This window comes from Phaethon aethereus (genome assembly GCF_964289735.1).
Source record: "Phaethon aethereus genome assembly, chromosome: 25".
In the NCBI taxonomy this organism is placed as follows: Eukaryota; Metazoa; Chordata; class Aves; order Phaethontiformes; family Phaethontidae; genus Phaethon; species Phaethon aethereus.
In genome coordinates this window covers 5,215,574-5,229,516 of record NC_138601.1, presented here as the reverse complement: position 1 = coordinate 5,229,516, position 13,943 = coordinate 5,215,574, and the positions used below count along the sequence as shown (strand labels likewise).

General features: G+C 61.4%; 1 protein-coding gene across 3 annotated transcripts; it reads left to right on the top strand.

Annotated features, from left to right (window-relative positions):
- Positions 1-4,672: 4,672 nt before the first annotated feature.
- NFE2L1 (NFE2 like bZIP transcription factor 1) lies at positions 4,673-13,471 on the top strand (the record flags this gene model as incomplete). Of its 3 annotated transcripts, none has more annotated exons than XM_082010448.1 (5): positions 4,673-5,182; positions 9,333-9,515; positions 10,136-10,225; positions 10,622-10,783; positions 11,155-13,471. In XM_082010448.1, 5 exons carry the CDS (start codon positions 4,673-4,675, stop codon positions 12,484-12,486), a joined length of 2,277 nt encoding a protein of 758 aa, XP_081866574.1. In that variant the 3' UTR covers positions 12,487-13,471. The 3 variants fall into 3 exon arrangements, with proteins under 3 accessions (XP_081866574.1, XP_081866573.1, XP_081866575.1); XM_082010447.1 differs by having other exon boundaries at positions 9,300-9,515; XM_082010449.1 differs by lacking the exon at positions 10,136-10,225 and having other exon boundaries at positions 9,300-9,515.
- Between the last annotated feature and the right edge of the window lie 472 nt (positions 13,472-13,943).

The window sequence follows — 13,943 nt, the reverse complement described above, 5'->3', positions numbered from 1 at the left end:
CACGGGTGATGCCGGCCGTGGGGCACAGCCCCCCCGTGCCCCCACTCCCGTCGCCTGACCTCTCTGGGCGATGTTTGCCGGTGACTCACTGGTTGCACCCCAATCGCCCTTGTTTGCATTAACCTGTGGGGCTGGAGCCTTTCCCCACGGTGAGGGCACAGTGGTGGCTGAGCCCACGGGGGAACCTGGGCCACGGCCTTGGAGCGAGGGGCAGCGGGCCACGCCATGTCCTGAGCAACTCCCCACCGCGTCCCACCGGCTCTCTCCCTGGGCTGTCCCTATCCGTCCCCACTGGCCATGGCCAAAGAGGAACTGGGGGGGCAATTTTCCTGTGGGGTCACCGGGGAAGGAGCTCTGTGCCCCCGTCACCGGCACCAAGCACTGAAAGGCTTTCGCCTGCCCACCCGAGGCGGAGGAGGGCTGCGAGCCAGGCAGGGTGCGGGGACGGGGACGCCTGCCAGCCCTCCAAATAGCCCCTGTGGGGGGGCACTATAAATAACCCCACGAGGGGCAGCTCGGCTCAGGTTGCTGGTGGGAGGCTGACCGCAGCCCCGGGGAGACGCGGTGAGAAGTTTTTAGGACGCTCCCATACACCCATTTTTCCCGTGGGGTGCAGCGAGGGGACAGGGAGATGGTGCCCCCATAATCTGAGGCATTGCAAACCCTCGGTGGCCATCGGGGTTGGCGGCACCCCCGAATTTCCCACCCAGCATGTAATGCACCGAACGGCGGGGCTCGGTATCGAGGGAGAGCCACTTTGGCAATGGGGCCCTGCCCGTCCGCCCGCCGGGGCCGCCGCCATTGCCTCAGCAAATTGCTGGTTGTGGCACGACGTGGGCTGGGGCCGCACCCTGGCTTTCGTGGGTGTTTGGTGGCTTGTTTTCCAGGAGGAGATTAGGGAGACGGAGCAGCCTGGGCAGAGCGAGCCCGTGACCCAAAATTACTCGGATCCGGATGTTCCATGCTCCTCGCCACCTTCCCCTGGGTGCTCTGGTCCCCTTCCCTGCCTTGCCTGTCTCCCTGGATGCTCTGGAGCATCCCTGCTCGCAGCGTGGGGGCTCTCTGGGTTCGGGGGGGATGCGCAGCCTGTCCCCCATCTCTCAGCTGTGCTGGCAAGCTTGGTCTTTGCCATAAAAAAAGGAGGATCTGCTCCTGCTGCTGCCCTGGGAAGACACCCCTGGCTGGGAAACCTCACCGTGCTGCGAGGTGTCAGAGCCTGTGCTCATTTTCCACGTTTTTTTGGATGAACTATTGTCTCTGGCATCCTGTTTGTCCCAGAGAGTTTCTGGGGCAGGGAAGAGGGTGTCTGGTTTTGGCAGCTGCGGCTGCTCCGGGCAGCTGCAGCGTCGCAGGAATAGCAGGCAGGGGTGGTGCTGCCTGGCTGCCCTTACGTCCTACCTTGCCCGCCTCCGCTGCCAGGTCTGGCAGGGGCTGCCCCTTGGCCCATGGGCGCCAGCATTGATTTGGGCAGGAAGCCTGCGCCAATCGATGGATGAAGGTATAAATAACCTGCTCAGAGGTGACGGGTTTTTAACACCGACCCCGCTCTGTGCTTATTTATTTAAATAGTTTATGGAATTCCCGTCGGTGATTTGGTGATCATCCCAGAGAGGTGAGCACGGGACGGGGGCCTGATGCTGGCCCCGCTCCTGTGGCCGTTCACAGCACCTTTCTGCCTCCGCTCCTGTGGCTCAACTGGGAGATCCCAGCGCGTTTTGTCAAGTGGCTTCAGAGCCACTGGCTGCATGGCGGGCACCTGGTAAGGTCGTTGGGATGAGTTGCAGTCTTTCCCTCAGCTCTGCTGGGTAGTTGCTGTCTCAAAAGGCGTTGAATGTCAAGAACTGGGTTGCTTGGTCAAGCTCAAACCGGCCAGTGGGTTTCCCCGTGATGAGGAGCAGCACTCGTGGGACGATCCACGGACAGCACAACTGTTTTAGGCTGACAAGGGATGGCCAGACACACGGACAGTCCCTGGCACGTAAGCTGCAGGTGGCTGCGAGCAGCCAAAAGGCGTCAGCTCTGTCTGTGTGGTGGGGAGCCCTGTCCTGCTCCAAGGACCAGCACCCTGGGGTCACAGTGCCCCCCCGGGGCTCTGCCCCTCCCCATGGCTCTTGGCCAGCCCAGGTCAGGGCTGGGAGTTGCCCCTCCCTGACACGGCCATTTGCTCCTCTGGCAGCTCCCACTGCCACAGGCAAGGAGCAGCCGACCAGGAGAGCTTGCTTTTCTCAACCCGAAAACAGGCCTGGGCGTAATGAGCAGGGGTATGCTGGCTGGGCAGCTGCCCGAGCATGAAATTAAAGACTCTTAATTAGCGAAGGGCTGGAGCAATGAAGAAAGTAAAGCATGGGGTTAACAGGCAATGCCCTGGCTTTGCTCCCAGCCCCGCCACTGACTCACTGCAAGGCCTGAGGCGAAGCTCTGGGTTCGGCTTTGACTCAGTCCTTCCGTCTGCAAGTGGCTCCAGCGGCTGCCTCATGCCTGTGCGGGGCCGGGGACCTGCGAGGGCTGCGGATGAGCGCGGGCCAGGGTCATGTTTAGACAGCCTTATCAGCCCAAGGGCCTGTGGCAGTGCAGGGGAGGCCCCTGGGCTGCTCTGGGGGGGCAGACAAGGCCGAGGAGCTGTTTTCCTGCCACAGGCCCCGCTGTGGTGTGGCCCCAGAGAAAGCCCAAAGCTCCCTCTGCCCCCAGGAGGTGTGGGGATTCAGGGCCCTGAGGACATGGGGGGGCCCCCGAGGCGGTGGTGGGGCCTGCGGGGCGATGGAGACTTTGCCATGGCGGCCCTGGACCTCGCCCTGCGCTAGGGGCCTGGGGCACCCGGTGCCATGGCAACAGCTGTGGAGCGAAGGGGCGGTGACTCTGCGTCGCAGGGATTGGTGCGCGCCGCTGCCAGTCAAGCGCCCAGACGGGCGGCTGGCTCCCGCAGGTCATCTCATTGGCAGCTGCCGCTGTCGCTCGGCGGAGCTTTCGTGTTCCATTGGGCGGGCGTCTTGTCACTCAATCGCTGAGGGGGGCGGGTCGCGTTGGCTCGTTTCTCCTCTCCGATGGGCCTAGCGTGCAGCCGCCGGGCCAAGCACGGGGGCCAGCGTCGCTGTCCGCACGCCGATTGGTCGTCCAGCCTGCCTATCCAGGCGGCGGCGGGGGCGGGAGCAACGCCTCATCGCCACCTTCCATTGGCCCACCGCTTCGTCCCGCCTCCCTTTCCCGGGCGCCGATTGGCGGCGGCGCCGCGCGAGGCGGGAGGGGGAGGTGGTTGGCCAGGGCGGGGAGCGGGAGCGGGGCCGGTGGCGGCGGGGCCGGGGCCGGGAGCGAGCGGCGGCGGCGGCGGCGGCGGCGGCGAACGGGTAGCGGCCTGGGCGGCGGCGCGGATTGGGCTGGCGCCGCGGCGGCGGTGGCGGTGCGAGGGGTGCGGGCCGGGCCGCGGGGCTGGGGCGGCGCTGAAGGGACGGCGAGGCCGCGCGGGGGGGCGGGTCACGAGGCGCGGGGCGGGGGAGTATCTTAAAGGGCCCGGGGGGGGGGGCAGGCGCACATGGTCCCGCCGCCCCCCCGCCCGGCAGCGCCGGGACCCCCCGGGAGGGGAGAGCGGGCAGAGCCGGGGCCTGGCGGCTCCCGGCGGCTCCCTCCGGGCACCGGGAGCCGCCCCGCCGGGCTGGGGGCGGGAGGGCCGCAGCGGGCGGGGGCGAGCCCGGGAGGTTTTGCCTCCCGTGGAAAGCCCGTGACGGGTTTTTGTAGAGCCGCTGGAAACTGGGCTCAGGAGTGAAAGGGAGCCGGAGCCGGATTCCTTCAGAGAGAGGGGAAGTTGACGCACCAGCCTAAGAATAGCGCAGGGAGGGGAAGTATGGACAATATGGGCAGCAAAGGTAACCCCGCCGTGCGGCTGTGCCCGCGTCGTGTCCGGAAAATCCGCTTTTCCAGGGACTTTTTCGGGCTCGGCGCCCCAGGGGCCCGCGCGTGGGGGCCCGCCGTGTTCCGGTGGAGCGGGTCCATGTGCAGCGCGGAGGGTGGTGCCCGGTCGGCGCGTTACCGCGTTCGCTGTCTGCTTATATTCCAGCTGCTGCTGAAACTGCAGCTAGAAGCGGAGGAGTCGTTAGACCTCGCCATGATCGCGAACTTTGACTCCTGAACGGCTTCCTTCAAGAAGCTTCGCAGACCAGAAGAGAGGAAAGAAGAGCAGCCGGTTGTCTGGAGGGAGCAGACCCCGTCCTGGAGCGTGGGGAGTTGGGGGGGGCGAGAGGAAGTGGCTGTATGTGGAGTTTTTGGACAGTAAGTCACGTGGATTTTTATGTAGCTGCATGATCTGTGTTGTAAAACAGTTCTGAAGAAAAGGAAAGGGCAAGGGAGGGTGGAGGCTGTCTTCTGGAGAGGGCTTGTTGCTTCTCGAGATTTAAATCTTTAATTACACTCTGCTGGCTGACCAGTGAGTTCCAGAATTTGAAAAGAAAAACAAAGTCGTCCTGAACCCAAAGACTTAGATGTTCTTTAAACTTTTATCCTGTTGTTTAGCGATAACCTGAATGCCAAAGTTGTTGCTTTATTTTGTTTGTTTCAAAGTGGGGCAGAGGAAAAACAAACCCAACCAACCTGTTGTGTGGAGAATTCATCAGACGCTCTGTGTCGTGTTTTTTTTTTTAAATTCCCAAACCCTCCACCTGTTTTCTTTTCTCCTCCGCCAGAAATGCTTTCTCTGAAGAAATACTTCACCGAAGGCCTCATCCAGTTCACCATCCTGCTCAGCTTGATCGGCGTTCGCGTGGACGTGGACACCTACCTGAACTCGCAGCTCCCCCCTTTGCGGGAGATCATTCTTGGCCAGAGCTCCGCTTACACCCAGACCCAGTTTCATAACCTGCGTAACACCTTGGATGGATATGGCATCCACCCAAAAAGTGTAGACCTGGACTATTACTTCACTGCTCGCAGGCTGCTCAACCAGGTGAGGGCCCTGGACAGGTTTCAGGTGCCCACCACTGAAGTCAGCGCCTGGTTGGTGCACAGAGACTCCGAAGGCTCCGTGTCTGGTAGCCAGCCCAGCACCGGCATCGCCCTAGAGAACAGCAGCGGCCTGCAGGATGGGAGCAGTCCTGACAACGGGGTGAGGGAGAGCGGAGCCGAGCAGGGCTTTGGGGAAGAACTGGAAGATTTGGGAGCGGTGGCTGCCCCGGCAAACGGAGACCTGACCAAAGAGGTAGGCAGGACCTTCTTTCGCCTGTGGCGGGAGGGAAGGGGACCCCTTAGGAGGGCTCTTGCCTGCTGGTACCCATCCGAGGGAGTGGTGCTCTGTACCTTGGGTGTGTTTAGCACTTGGGAAAAGTGGGTCCTCTCTTGGGAATGGCGTAATACTAAATTACAGTTCAGTTAGAGGGCTCCAGGAGTATGTGTGAGGTGGTTTTTCCTTTTGGTTTGTTTTATTCTTGGTCTGAGAGTAATAGCGAAAGGAGGGGGAAAGGGTTGGGGTCAGCATTTCAACCTGTGCGCATAGCTTTGTGTTGTGAAACCCATGAAACGAGGCTGGGAAATAAACAGGGGCATTGGGTAACAGCCTCATCCCAGGTGTCGAGCGGGCGGTTGGGTTACTTGGCTCTGGAGTTCATCCAGTGGAGATGTTTATTGCTTGGTTTTCATCACAGGCGGGTGGGGAGAGGTGAACTGGAAAGCGGTTTATTTTTTTTTCTGTCTGAGCACAACCTTTCGGAGGCTGTGATGCAATGCTGGTCCCCGGGAGCTGCTGCTCTTTTTTTCCTTTTTGGCACCGCTCTCTTTGTCACGGCATGTTCAGCGTCTCCCTGGCCGTGGTGTGGGGCATGTTAGTGCTGATTTGCAGCGTCGGGTCCTTCCAGCGTCGCTCTTGCGTCTCGTAAATCGTGTCTCGGATGAGCTGCTGAGGCGTCTGGGCATGGGGAGAGCCGAATTCAGCTGCTGCCACCCCTGTCCCCTGCAGCGAGGGGTCGGCAGCTTTGCAGGCAGCTGTCGTGGATGCCTGGGGCTTTTGTCATGTGGCTTCAGCGCAGCAGCAGGCAGGGAATCGAGTGAGGAAAGCGGTGTGAACGCATGCACGCCGGAGGGACAAAGGTGATGATTGTTTCGGGTCTAGTATTGACAGATGATCAGTGAGATGCCATGGTAGGAAGCGTGGATGGTGCCTCGGCTGTACCTGCGGGCAGATTTCCTGCTCCCACGGGGATCTCCTGATGCCGGAGGAGTAAAAAACCCTGCTTTGGGTTTGCAACCGGTGACCTTGGAGTTCTCAACGAGAGGAGCTTTGGGCAGAGGGTCGCAGAACACAAGGCAAATGTTCACACATTCAGCCTCTTCCTGATAATCGAGAGGGGTGATTCCCTGTCTTGAGAATGGGGATGAATTTGATGAAATGCCTCGTACAAGGTCACGCGCAGCCCGTGAAAGGCTTTGCTGTCCTTCCCCAAGTCTGGTGTTCTTGGCTGAGGGCCTTGGGTCTGGGGAGCCTTTCAAGTGCATTACAGAGAAACCAGGATCAGATTCTAGAGAGAAATGCTGCAGATTTGCATGGCGCGAGGCCGGTAACGCTGCTGTTTTCCAGAGGCCTGTTTATTTCTGTCTTAAAACAGAGCCTTGCCTTGAATGCCATGCTTGCTGCGAGCCCCCGTGCACAGGGTGCAGCTGCAAACCCGGCCAGCTCGGGCCATGTAAAACTCCTGTCTGGTCTGGGCGATGCCGGGTGGGAAGCACGCTCATCCGCGCTGCAGTTTCACTCCGGTCGCTCCTTCGGGGAAGGGTGGGGAGATCTGAGTCTGCACCATCCCTGATCCGGGTGTTCAGGCATCTGTCTTCTTCCTCAGATCTCTATTTTCCATCTCTTTTTTTTTTTTTTTTTCCTTCCCCCCTGCCCCCCAAACCCTTGGTTTGGACAGGAGGGGAGGGTGTCATTGCACCTGCAAGGTGTGCTGCGCTGCCGGGGGCACAGCGCCCGGGCACCCAGCGCCAGGAAATCCCGTCTGCCGAGCCCGCCTCGCACACCCACGTCACATCGTCACACCGTCGCACCGTCACATCGCCTTCTCTTCCCCCCCCCCCCCCCCGGGGCCAGCAAGACCGTACTCGCTGCTGGTGTGAGGCTTCAAAGCACCGAGTCTTATTTCAAACCATTACCCCAGTGGGGTTTTTTTGGGGGTGTTGGTTGTTGGGGTTTTTTTTGGTGTCTTTGTCTGGAACCTTGACTCCCTGGTTTGGTGCTGAGCAGCCGCCCAGCCTTTTCCGATGGGAATACTGTGTGAGCGATGCAGCTCCTGTCTCTGGAAGGCACCTGCAGGGCTCGATCCTTCCCCCTCTCTCATTAGGTGGACGATGATTATATGCAGACGGCTTTAGGGCTGGGGTTTAAATTTTTCCATGACTTTTCCTGGCACTTAAACTCTCGCGACTCCCCGTGAGTCGTGTGGGCCAGGCACGACCTTGCTCGGGGAATATGGCTGTTACAATTTTAGGAGCTGGAGCTCCCCCTTGGGTGCGGTGCAGGGCTCTGGGGTGCTGCAGTGGGCGCTGGCTGACAGCTTGGGGGTCATCCAAAACGGGGGAATTCCTTTTTTTTTTTTTTTTTTTTTTCCTTCCAATTCCGGGGGTGCTCATTCCTTGTTAGGCTAAAGACAAAGCTAGGTCTCATCCCGAGTACTTTCCTCTGCAGCATTGGGGGTGGGGAAGGCGGGAGGCACCGCTGCCCTGCGCCGTTTCCACAACAGGAGGATAAAAATATGCCGCCGTCAGACATGTGATGAGCTGCTGGGGCTCAACCTCGGCCCCGGGTGACAAAGCCCCCCCCGCCCAAGCCGGGGTAGGGGGGATCTCCTTACACTTGGCCCTGCCTCGCCAGCGGCCGTGGTTACTGCTCGGTCCCGGGGCGGGCCGTGCCCGGTGTGAGGGTCGGGGCGGGACAAAGCGGGGGCTTTGCCCCCGCGTTGCACGGGGCGGGGGTAAGAAGGCTGGCCCCCTCCGGGCCGGGGGCTCCCTGGGGAGCGAGCCAAGGTCACCCCGGCCTGCTTTTCCTCCCTGCGTCCCCGGGGAGCCCCCGCTCCGGGACGAGCCCCCCCCCGCCGGCGGTGCGGGCCGGCGCGGTGCAGGGCGAGGCCGCGCCCGGGGAGGGGGGGGGCTGGGGGGGGGGGCGACGGCCCCGCTGCGCCAGGGCGGGGCGGAGCGTCCCGGTGGGCGCCGCGCGGCCGCTGCTCCGCCGCCCATTGGCCGAGGCAGAGGTGCCGGTCGGCGTGGATTGGTCGGGGCGGTGGCCCCCGGCGGTGGGGATTGGCGGTAGCCGCCGCCTGTGCGCGGGGCGGGGCTTGGCGGGCCATTGGCGGAGGTGGAAGGGGCGTGGCGCGGCGGCGCCGCATCCCGGCGGGGCGGGGGAAGGGGGCGGGGCTTGGCGGCCGCCGCAGCCAAGGTAACGGCGGGGGAGGGGAGGGGCGGGCAGGGCGGCGGGAGCCGAGCCCGGCCGAGCCCAGCCGAGCCCGGCCCCGCTGAGCCCGGCCCAGCCGAGCGGGGGGCGCCGCCGCCGCCGCACTGGGGGCGGCTCCTGCCGCCGCAGCGGGGCCGCGGGCACCTGTGGCCGGTGGGGCGGGGCGGAGCGCGGCTCCCCAGCCGCCCCGGCCGGCGATGCGTGCGCGTCGCCGCGCCCCGGCCAGCCCGCCCCGCCGCCTCCCCCCCGCCCCGCGCCGCCGGGGACCATGATCGGCGTGCTCCGCGGTCCGGGCGGCAGCTGGGGGACATGAGAAAGGTACCGGGGGCCGCTCCGGGAGAGGGGGGGCGGCCGTTCCCCGGTGCTGCGGGGATGCTGCCGACCCGGCGGGGGGAGCCGGGGGAGGCGCGGGCGGGCGGAAGTGCCGGGGGGGTGGCTGGGGGTGCCCGGGGGGCTGCGGGCAGAGCGGCGGCGGCTCAAGTTGCATCAGGTGGGTGGAAATGCGGGGATTTTCCTGCCGGCGCACCCCACCCCTTATGCAAATGGCCGGGATGGCACCACGGGCTGATGCAAGGCGGCCACGGCGCAGCCACCGCCGCGACGTGGGCCCGGGCGGCCCCAGCCGCCTCTCCCGGTGACGGACGGGCGGCCATGGGCGGTGGGGAACGGAGAACCGGCCTCACCCGCCATGCAGAGACCGCAGAGCCGCTCTCGGGGATCCCGGGAGGCAGAACAGCCCCGGGTCACTGGGGGAAGGCGGGCGGAAGAGCGGGTTGCCCGGCGGGTGGGCTGCGGGTCGGGTTGGGGTGGGGGGTGTCCCCTGGGAGGGGCCGATGGGTGGGGACCCTGCCCAGGGCTGAAGGAAATGTGGTCTGTCTTTCAGGACATCGATTTGATTGACATCCTGTGGAGACAGGATATTGATCTCGGCGCTGGGCGAGAGATTTTTGACTACAGCCACCGTCAGAAAGAGAGCGAAGTGGACAAAGAGCTGAGCGATGGGAGGGAGCGTGGGGACAGCTGGAGGAGCGGAGGGAATGAGATCTTGGATAGAAACCTACTAGTTGATGGAGAGACTGGGGAGAGTTTCCCTGCGCAGGTAACACCCCCGGGCCGGCTGGGCTGGGGTCTGTGCCTGCGGTGATGCAGCGTGCCGGGGGTCTGTGCTCCCGCCGAGGCGGAGGGGAGGCGAGGGGCCCTCTGGTCGGCCATCGGGACGAGCAGCATCGCCTGTGACTGTCACTGGGGATCTGCTGAGCTGCAGGATAAGGATTTGTCCGGGCGGACAGGAGGTTTTGATGCTGGGAAAGCGCAGGCTGCCTGCTGGGCTGGGGAGCCGCAGCGAGACAGGCAGGGTAATGGCCATGTCACCGTCGGCAGGGCGCTAGGACGAGGGCAGCCGGTTCTTGCTGTGCCTTTTGGTTGTCTGGCAGAGGCAGTGGCGTGCGGGTAGGCGCAGAGTCCCCTCCAGCCGGTAGCCGAGTCCTTGCGCTGGCAGTAGGTGAGGCTCGCTGGGAGCAGAGGCAGCACGTTTCCTTCCCCGCTGTGCTCGGGGGCCGCTCTGACGCTCTCCGGAGCAGGAGGATGGAGTCTGCGAAGCACTGGGTGGGGCCTCTGGCTCTTTTTGGATGCGCTGTAATAAAGCCCTGCTGTAAGGAGCTCATTTCTCATCACCACCTCCCTAATCCCGGGGCTACGGCTGCTTGTGTTTTACATCAGGTGCCCGGTGCGGAGGATCAGACAGCCCTGTCCCTGGAGGAGTGCCTTAGGCTGCTGGAGGCCACCTTCCCTTTCGGGGAGAATTCGGAGGTGAGTGGAGAGGGGCAACGGCTTCCAGCCCTCAGCAGATCCGGAGGCAGCGGCGGCTCTCCTTGCTCGCTCGCCGGGGTTTGGTGCTGCTTTTACCCCTAACCCAGACCGCAGAACCGGCAGTAAATTGGGTTAGCCTGCTTAAGGAGGCTCCAGGCGTCATGCCTGCGAAACTGGCAGTGGAGAGGGGTGGGTGCTGGGGTGGTCACAATTAATTAAAGACTTCTGGCTTTGCTTCTAATTAGTTCATAGTGAACTGTGGAGGAATAGCTGCAACCAGTTTGCTTTGAACAAAGGAGAAGCGATTGCCCGCGCGGAGGTGGAAGGGCATTCGGGATTGCTGCCTCCCTGGCCGCGGCTGATCAGCCGGGGACTGACTGTGCCTCACGTGGTTAGTTTCCAGCTGCGGATGTCTCCACCCTGAGCGAAGCCGTGCCCGGCGAGAGCAGGTCCGCGGACATCCAGACCAGCCTGCTGTCTCCTCTCCTCACAGAGACCGAGTCGCCCTTCGATCTGGAGCAGCAGTGGCAGGACCTCATGTCTATCATGGAAATGCAGGTGAGCTCGAGAGCGGGCTGCGGGAAGGCGCTGGCCCCTCCAGCAGCGTGTTGCTCTTCCGTTTGAATTTAAGTTCGATGGCCATCCCAAGCACCCAGTTCCTGGACAATCGTGGTTGGGGTGGGTCGCAGCTGGCTTGGTTCTGTCCCAGGCTGCGTTGGTGACATGGTGCCACCTGCATGGCGGTTGCTGCTGCTGTCTTAACCCTCCTGCAGCTGGTGGATGATGCTGGGCTGCTGGAGAGAGCTCCTTCTGTGGGATCTAGAATCATTGTCCTCTCTCTTTTTGGCACACGCCAGGAGCGAAGGGCACCGAGGAAAGGCAGGGCTTGAGCGCAGCTCACTTACTGAACTGTTTCGCATCTCTTCTAGGCTATGGAAGTGAACAACACAACCGCTGAAACCCTGTACAACGGCACGAGTGGAGACCTGCTGACTTCTAACTACAGCCTCGCTCCAAACACTCCCATCAATCAGAATGTCAGCCTGCATCAGGCCTCTCTGGGTAGCTGCTCACAGGACTTCTCCCTCTTCAGCTCAGAAATCGAAAGCCCCTCCATGGCCGGCAGCTCGGCCCTGCTCCAGCTGGCGCCGGACAACTCCACTGGCCTCAACACCACCTTTGGCTCCACCAACTTGAGCGGCATCTTCTTCCCTCCGCAGTTGAACAGCACGGTCAACGAGACGGCTGGCCCCGAGCTGCCAGACCCGCTGGGAGGTCTTCTAGATGAAGCCATGCTTGATGAGATCAGCTTGATGGACTTGGCGATTGAAGAAGGTTTCAACCCAGTGCAGGCCTCGCAGCTGGAAGAGGAGTTTGATTCAGACTCAGGTCTTTCTCTGGATTCTGGCCACAGTCCTGCTTCTCTCAGCAGCTCAGAAGCCTCCTCCTCTTCCTCGTCTTCCTCTTCCTCCTCATCCTCTTCCTCCTCCTCGTTTACTGAGGAAGGAGCTGTTGGCTACAGCTCAGACTCTGAAAACGTGGACTTTGAAGAAGCGGAAGGGGCGGTTGGATACCAGCCAGAGTACAGCAAGTTCTGCCGCATGAGCTACCAGGACCCGTCGCAGCTCCATTACTTGCCTTACCTGGAGCACGTTGGCCACAACCACACCTATAACATGGCGCCGGGGGCCCTGGATCCCGAGGAGCCCAAACTGCCCAGCGCGGGGAAGAAGAGCAGCAAGGAGAAGCCGTCCGAGTTCCTGGATAAGCAGATGAGCAGGGACGAGCATCGAGCCAGAGCCATGAAGATCCCTTTCACCAACGACAAGATCATCAACCTGCCGGTGGAGGAGTTCAACGAGCTCCTCTCCAAGTACCAGCTCAGTGAGGCGCAGCTGAGCCTGATCCGCGACATCAGGAGGCGAGGCAAGAACAAGATGGCTGCCCAGAACTGCCGCAAGAGGAAACTGGACACCATCCTCAACTTGGAACGGGACGTCGAGGACTTGCAACGGGACAAGTCCAAACTGCTCAGGGAGAAGGTGGAATTCCTCAAATCCATCCGCCAGATGAAGCAAAAGGTGCAGAACCTCTACCAGGAAGTGTTCGGCCGCCTGCGGGACGAGAACGGCCAGCCCTACTCCCCCAGCCAGTACGCCCTGCAGTACGCCAGCGACGGCAGCGTCATTTTGATACCTCGCGCCGTGGCTGACCAGCAGGCCCGGCGGCAGGAGCGCAAACAGAAGGACCGGAGGAAGTGAAGGGATGGCGACGCGGGAGGAGTGGGACACTCGCTCAAGTGAGAACTGGAGAAGGGTTGAGCCTGGAAGTACTTAGAGGAACTTTCATGCCTTCTTATCCGATATATCTTCTCAAAAAAACGTGACTGCTGCCGGTCGGTGCACGGGGGAGACCGCGGGACCTGCAGGCTGAGTTTTGAGGGCTCCCTGCGGGGAGGGACGGGGAGGAGCGGACCCTGCACTGGCGAGCCCGGCGCCTTCCACAACCTGGAATCCTTTTGAGTGCAGGAAATGAGCTGGCATCACTGGTGGTGAGATTGGCAGAGGTGGAAAAACTACTGTTAGGAACTGGCTTTAAATAAGAAAAGAGATTTAAGCAAATGAACTTAAAACAAGTTATAGGAGAGACATTTTTCTGAACTTCCAAAGTTCTGTGATTTCAGGTAGCTGGTTTTTTTTTCCTTTTTTTCTTTTTTTTTTTTTTTTTCCCCCTTTTCCTGAACCAGTTTTGACATCGGTGTGTGTGATTCAATCTGACTTAACTCCAGATTAACCAACATCCCTTCCTAGATCAGACCGGTGCACACACGGAAAGAGGAGTGGTGTGACTTCCATTAACCCTTTCCAGCCCAAGGAAGCTCAGAGGGGGCTCACAGGAGAACCGTCACTGTACACGAGCGGAGGAGCTGTGACGCCTTGGGAGGGGCACAAGTAGAGCTTTAGGATTTTGGGGAGGAGGGGGGGAGTCTGGAACTGGAGAGGGTTAACAGAACCAGTGCGATGCGCATCCCCCACCACCCTCAGAGCATGTCACTGCCGCCGAGCCAGCGCCGTGCTGGGATGCGAGACGGCACACGCAGCAGCCTGCATGCAAACGCTGTCGTCTCCCACTGACGGCCTGGGAAACTGCTCGGGGAGGAGGGTGGGGAGGTGTGCTGGGCCCTCCCGGTCGGCGTACAGCACAAGGGGAGCGGAGGGTTCCCACCCCAGGCCGTGGGCTTGTCACTTATAGAAATTAGACAGCCGTTAGGATTCCTGTTTCTTAACCACGCTTTGATTTTTAGGGCTTCAGCCCTGTTTTTCCTTATAGGGTCTAGAGTGCTTGTGTTGAGTAAAAAGGGAGAAGCCCAAACGTTCAAAGCTGCTAAATGTTCTCTTTGCCATAAAGATTCAGTGTAACCGTGTGATCACATTATAGGATTCTCTTCTGTCCCTAGGTGTTGGTCTGACTTCCTTTGTTTTCAGGAGGGGGGTGGGGGTAGTGCCTTGATCACTGTTGGTCTCCGCCATGGAGACGATCCTAGAAGCTGTATTTACAATATAGCACAGCTGGGAGTGTACTGACTTTACCAGCAACTGAAAAAGCTTAAAAAAATGGCTTTTCCTAGCCAGTCCTGTGCATGTGATACGGGGTGAGGGTGGCGCGTCGGAGGGAAGACTCGGGTGGTAACTCAAGGGAAGGAAACCTGGTACTGCAG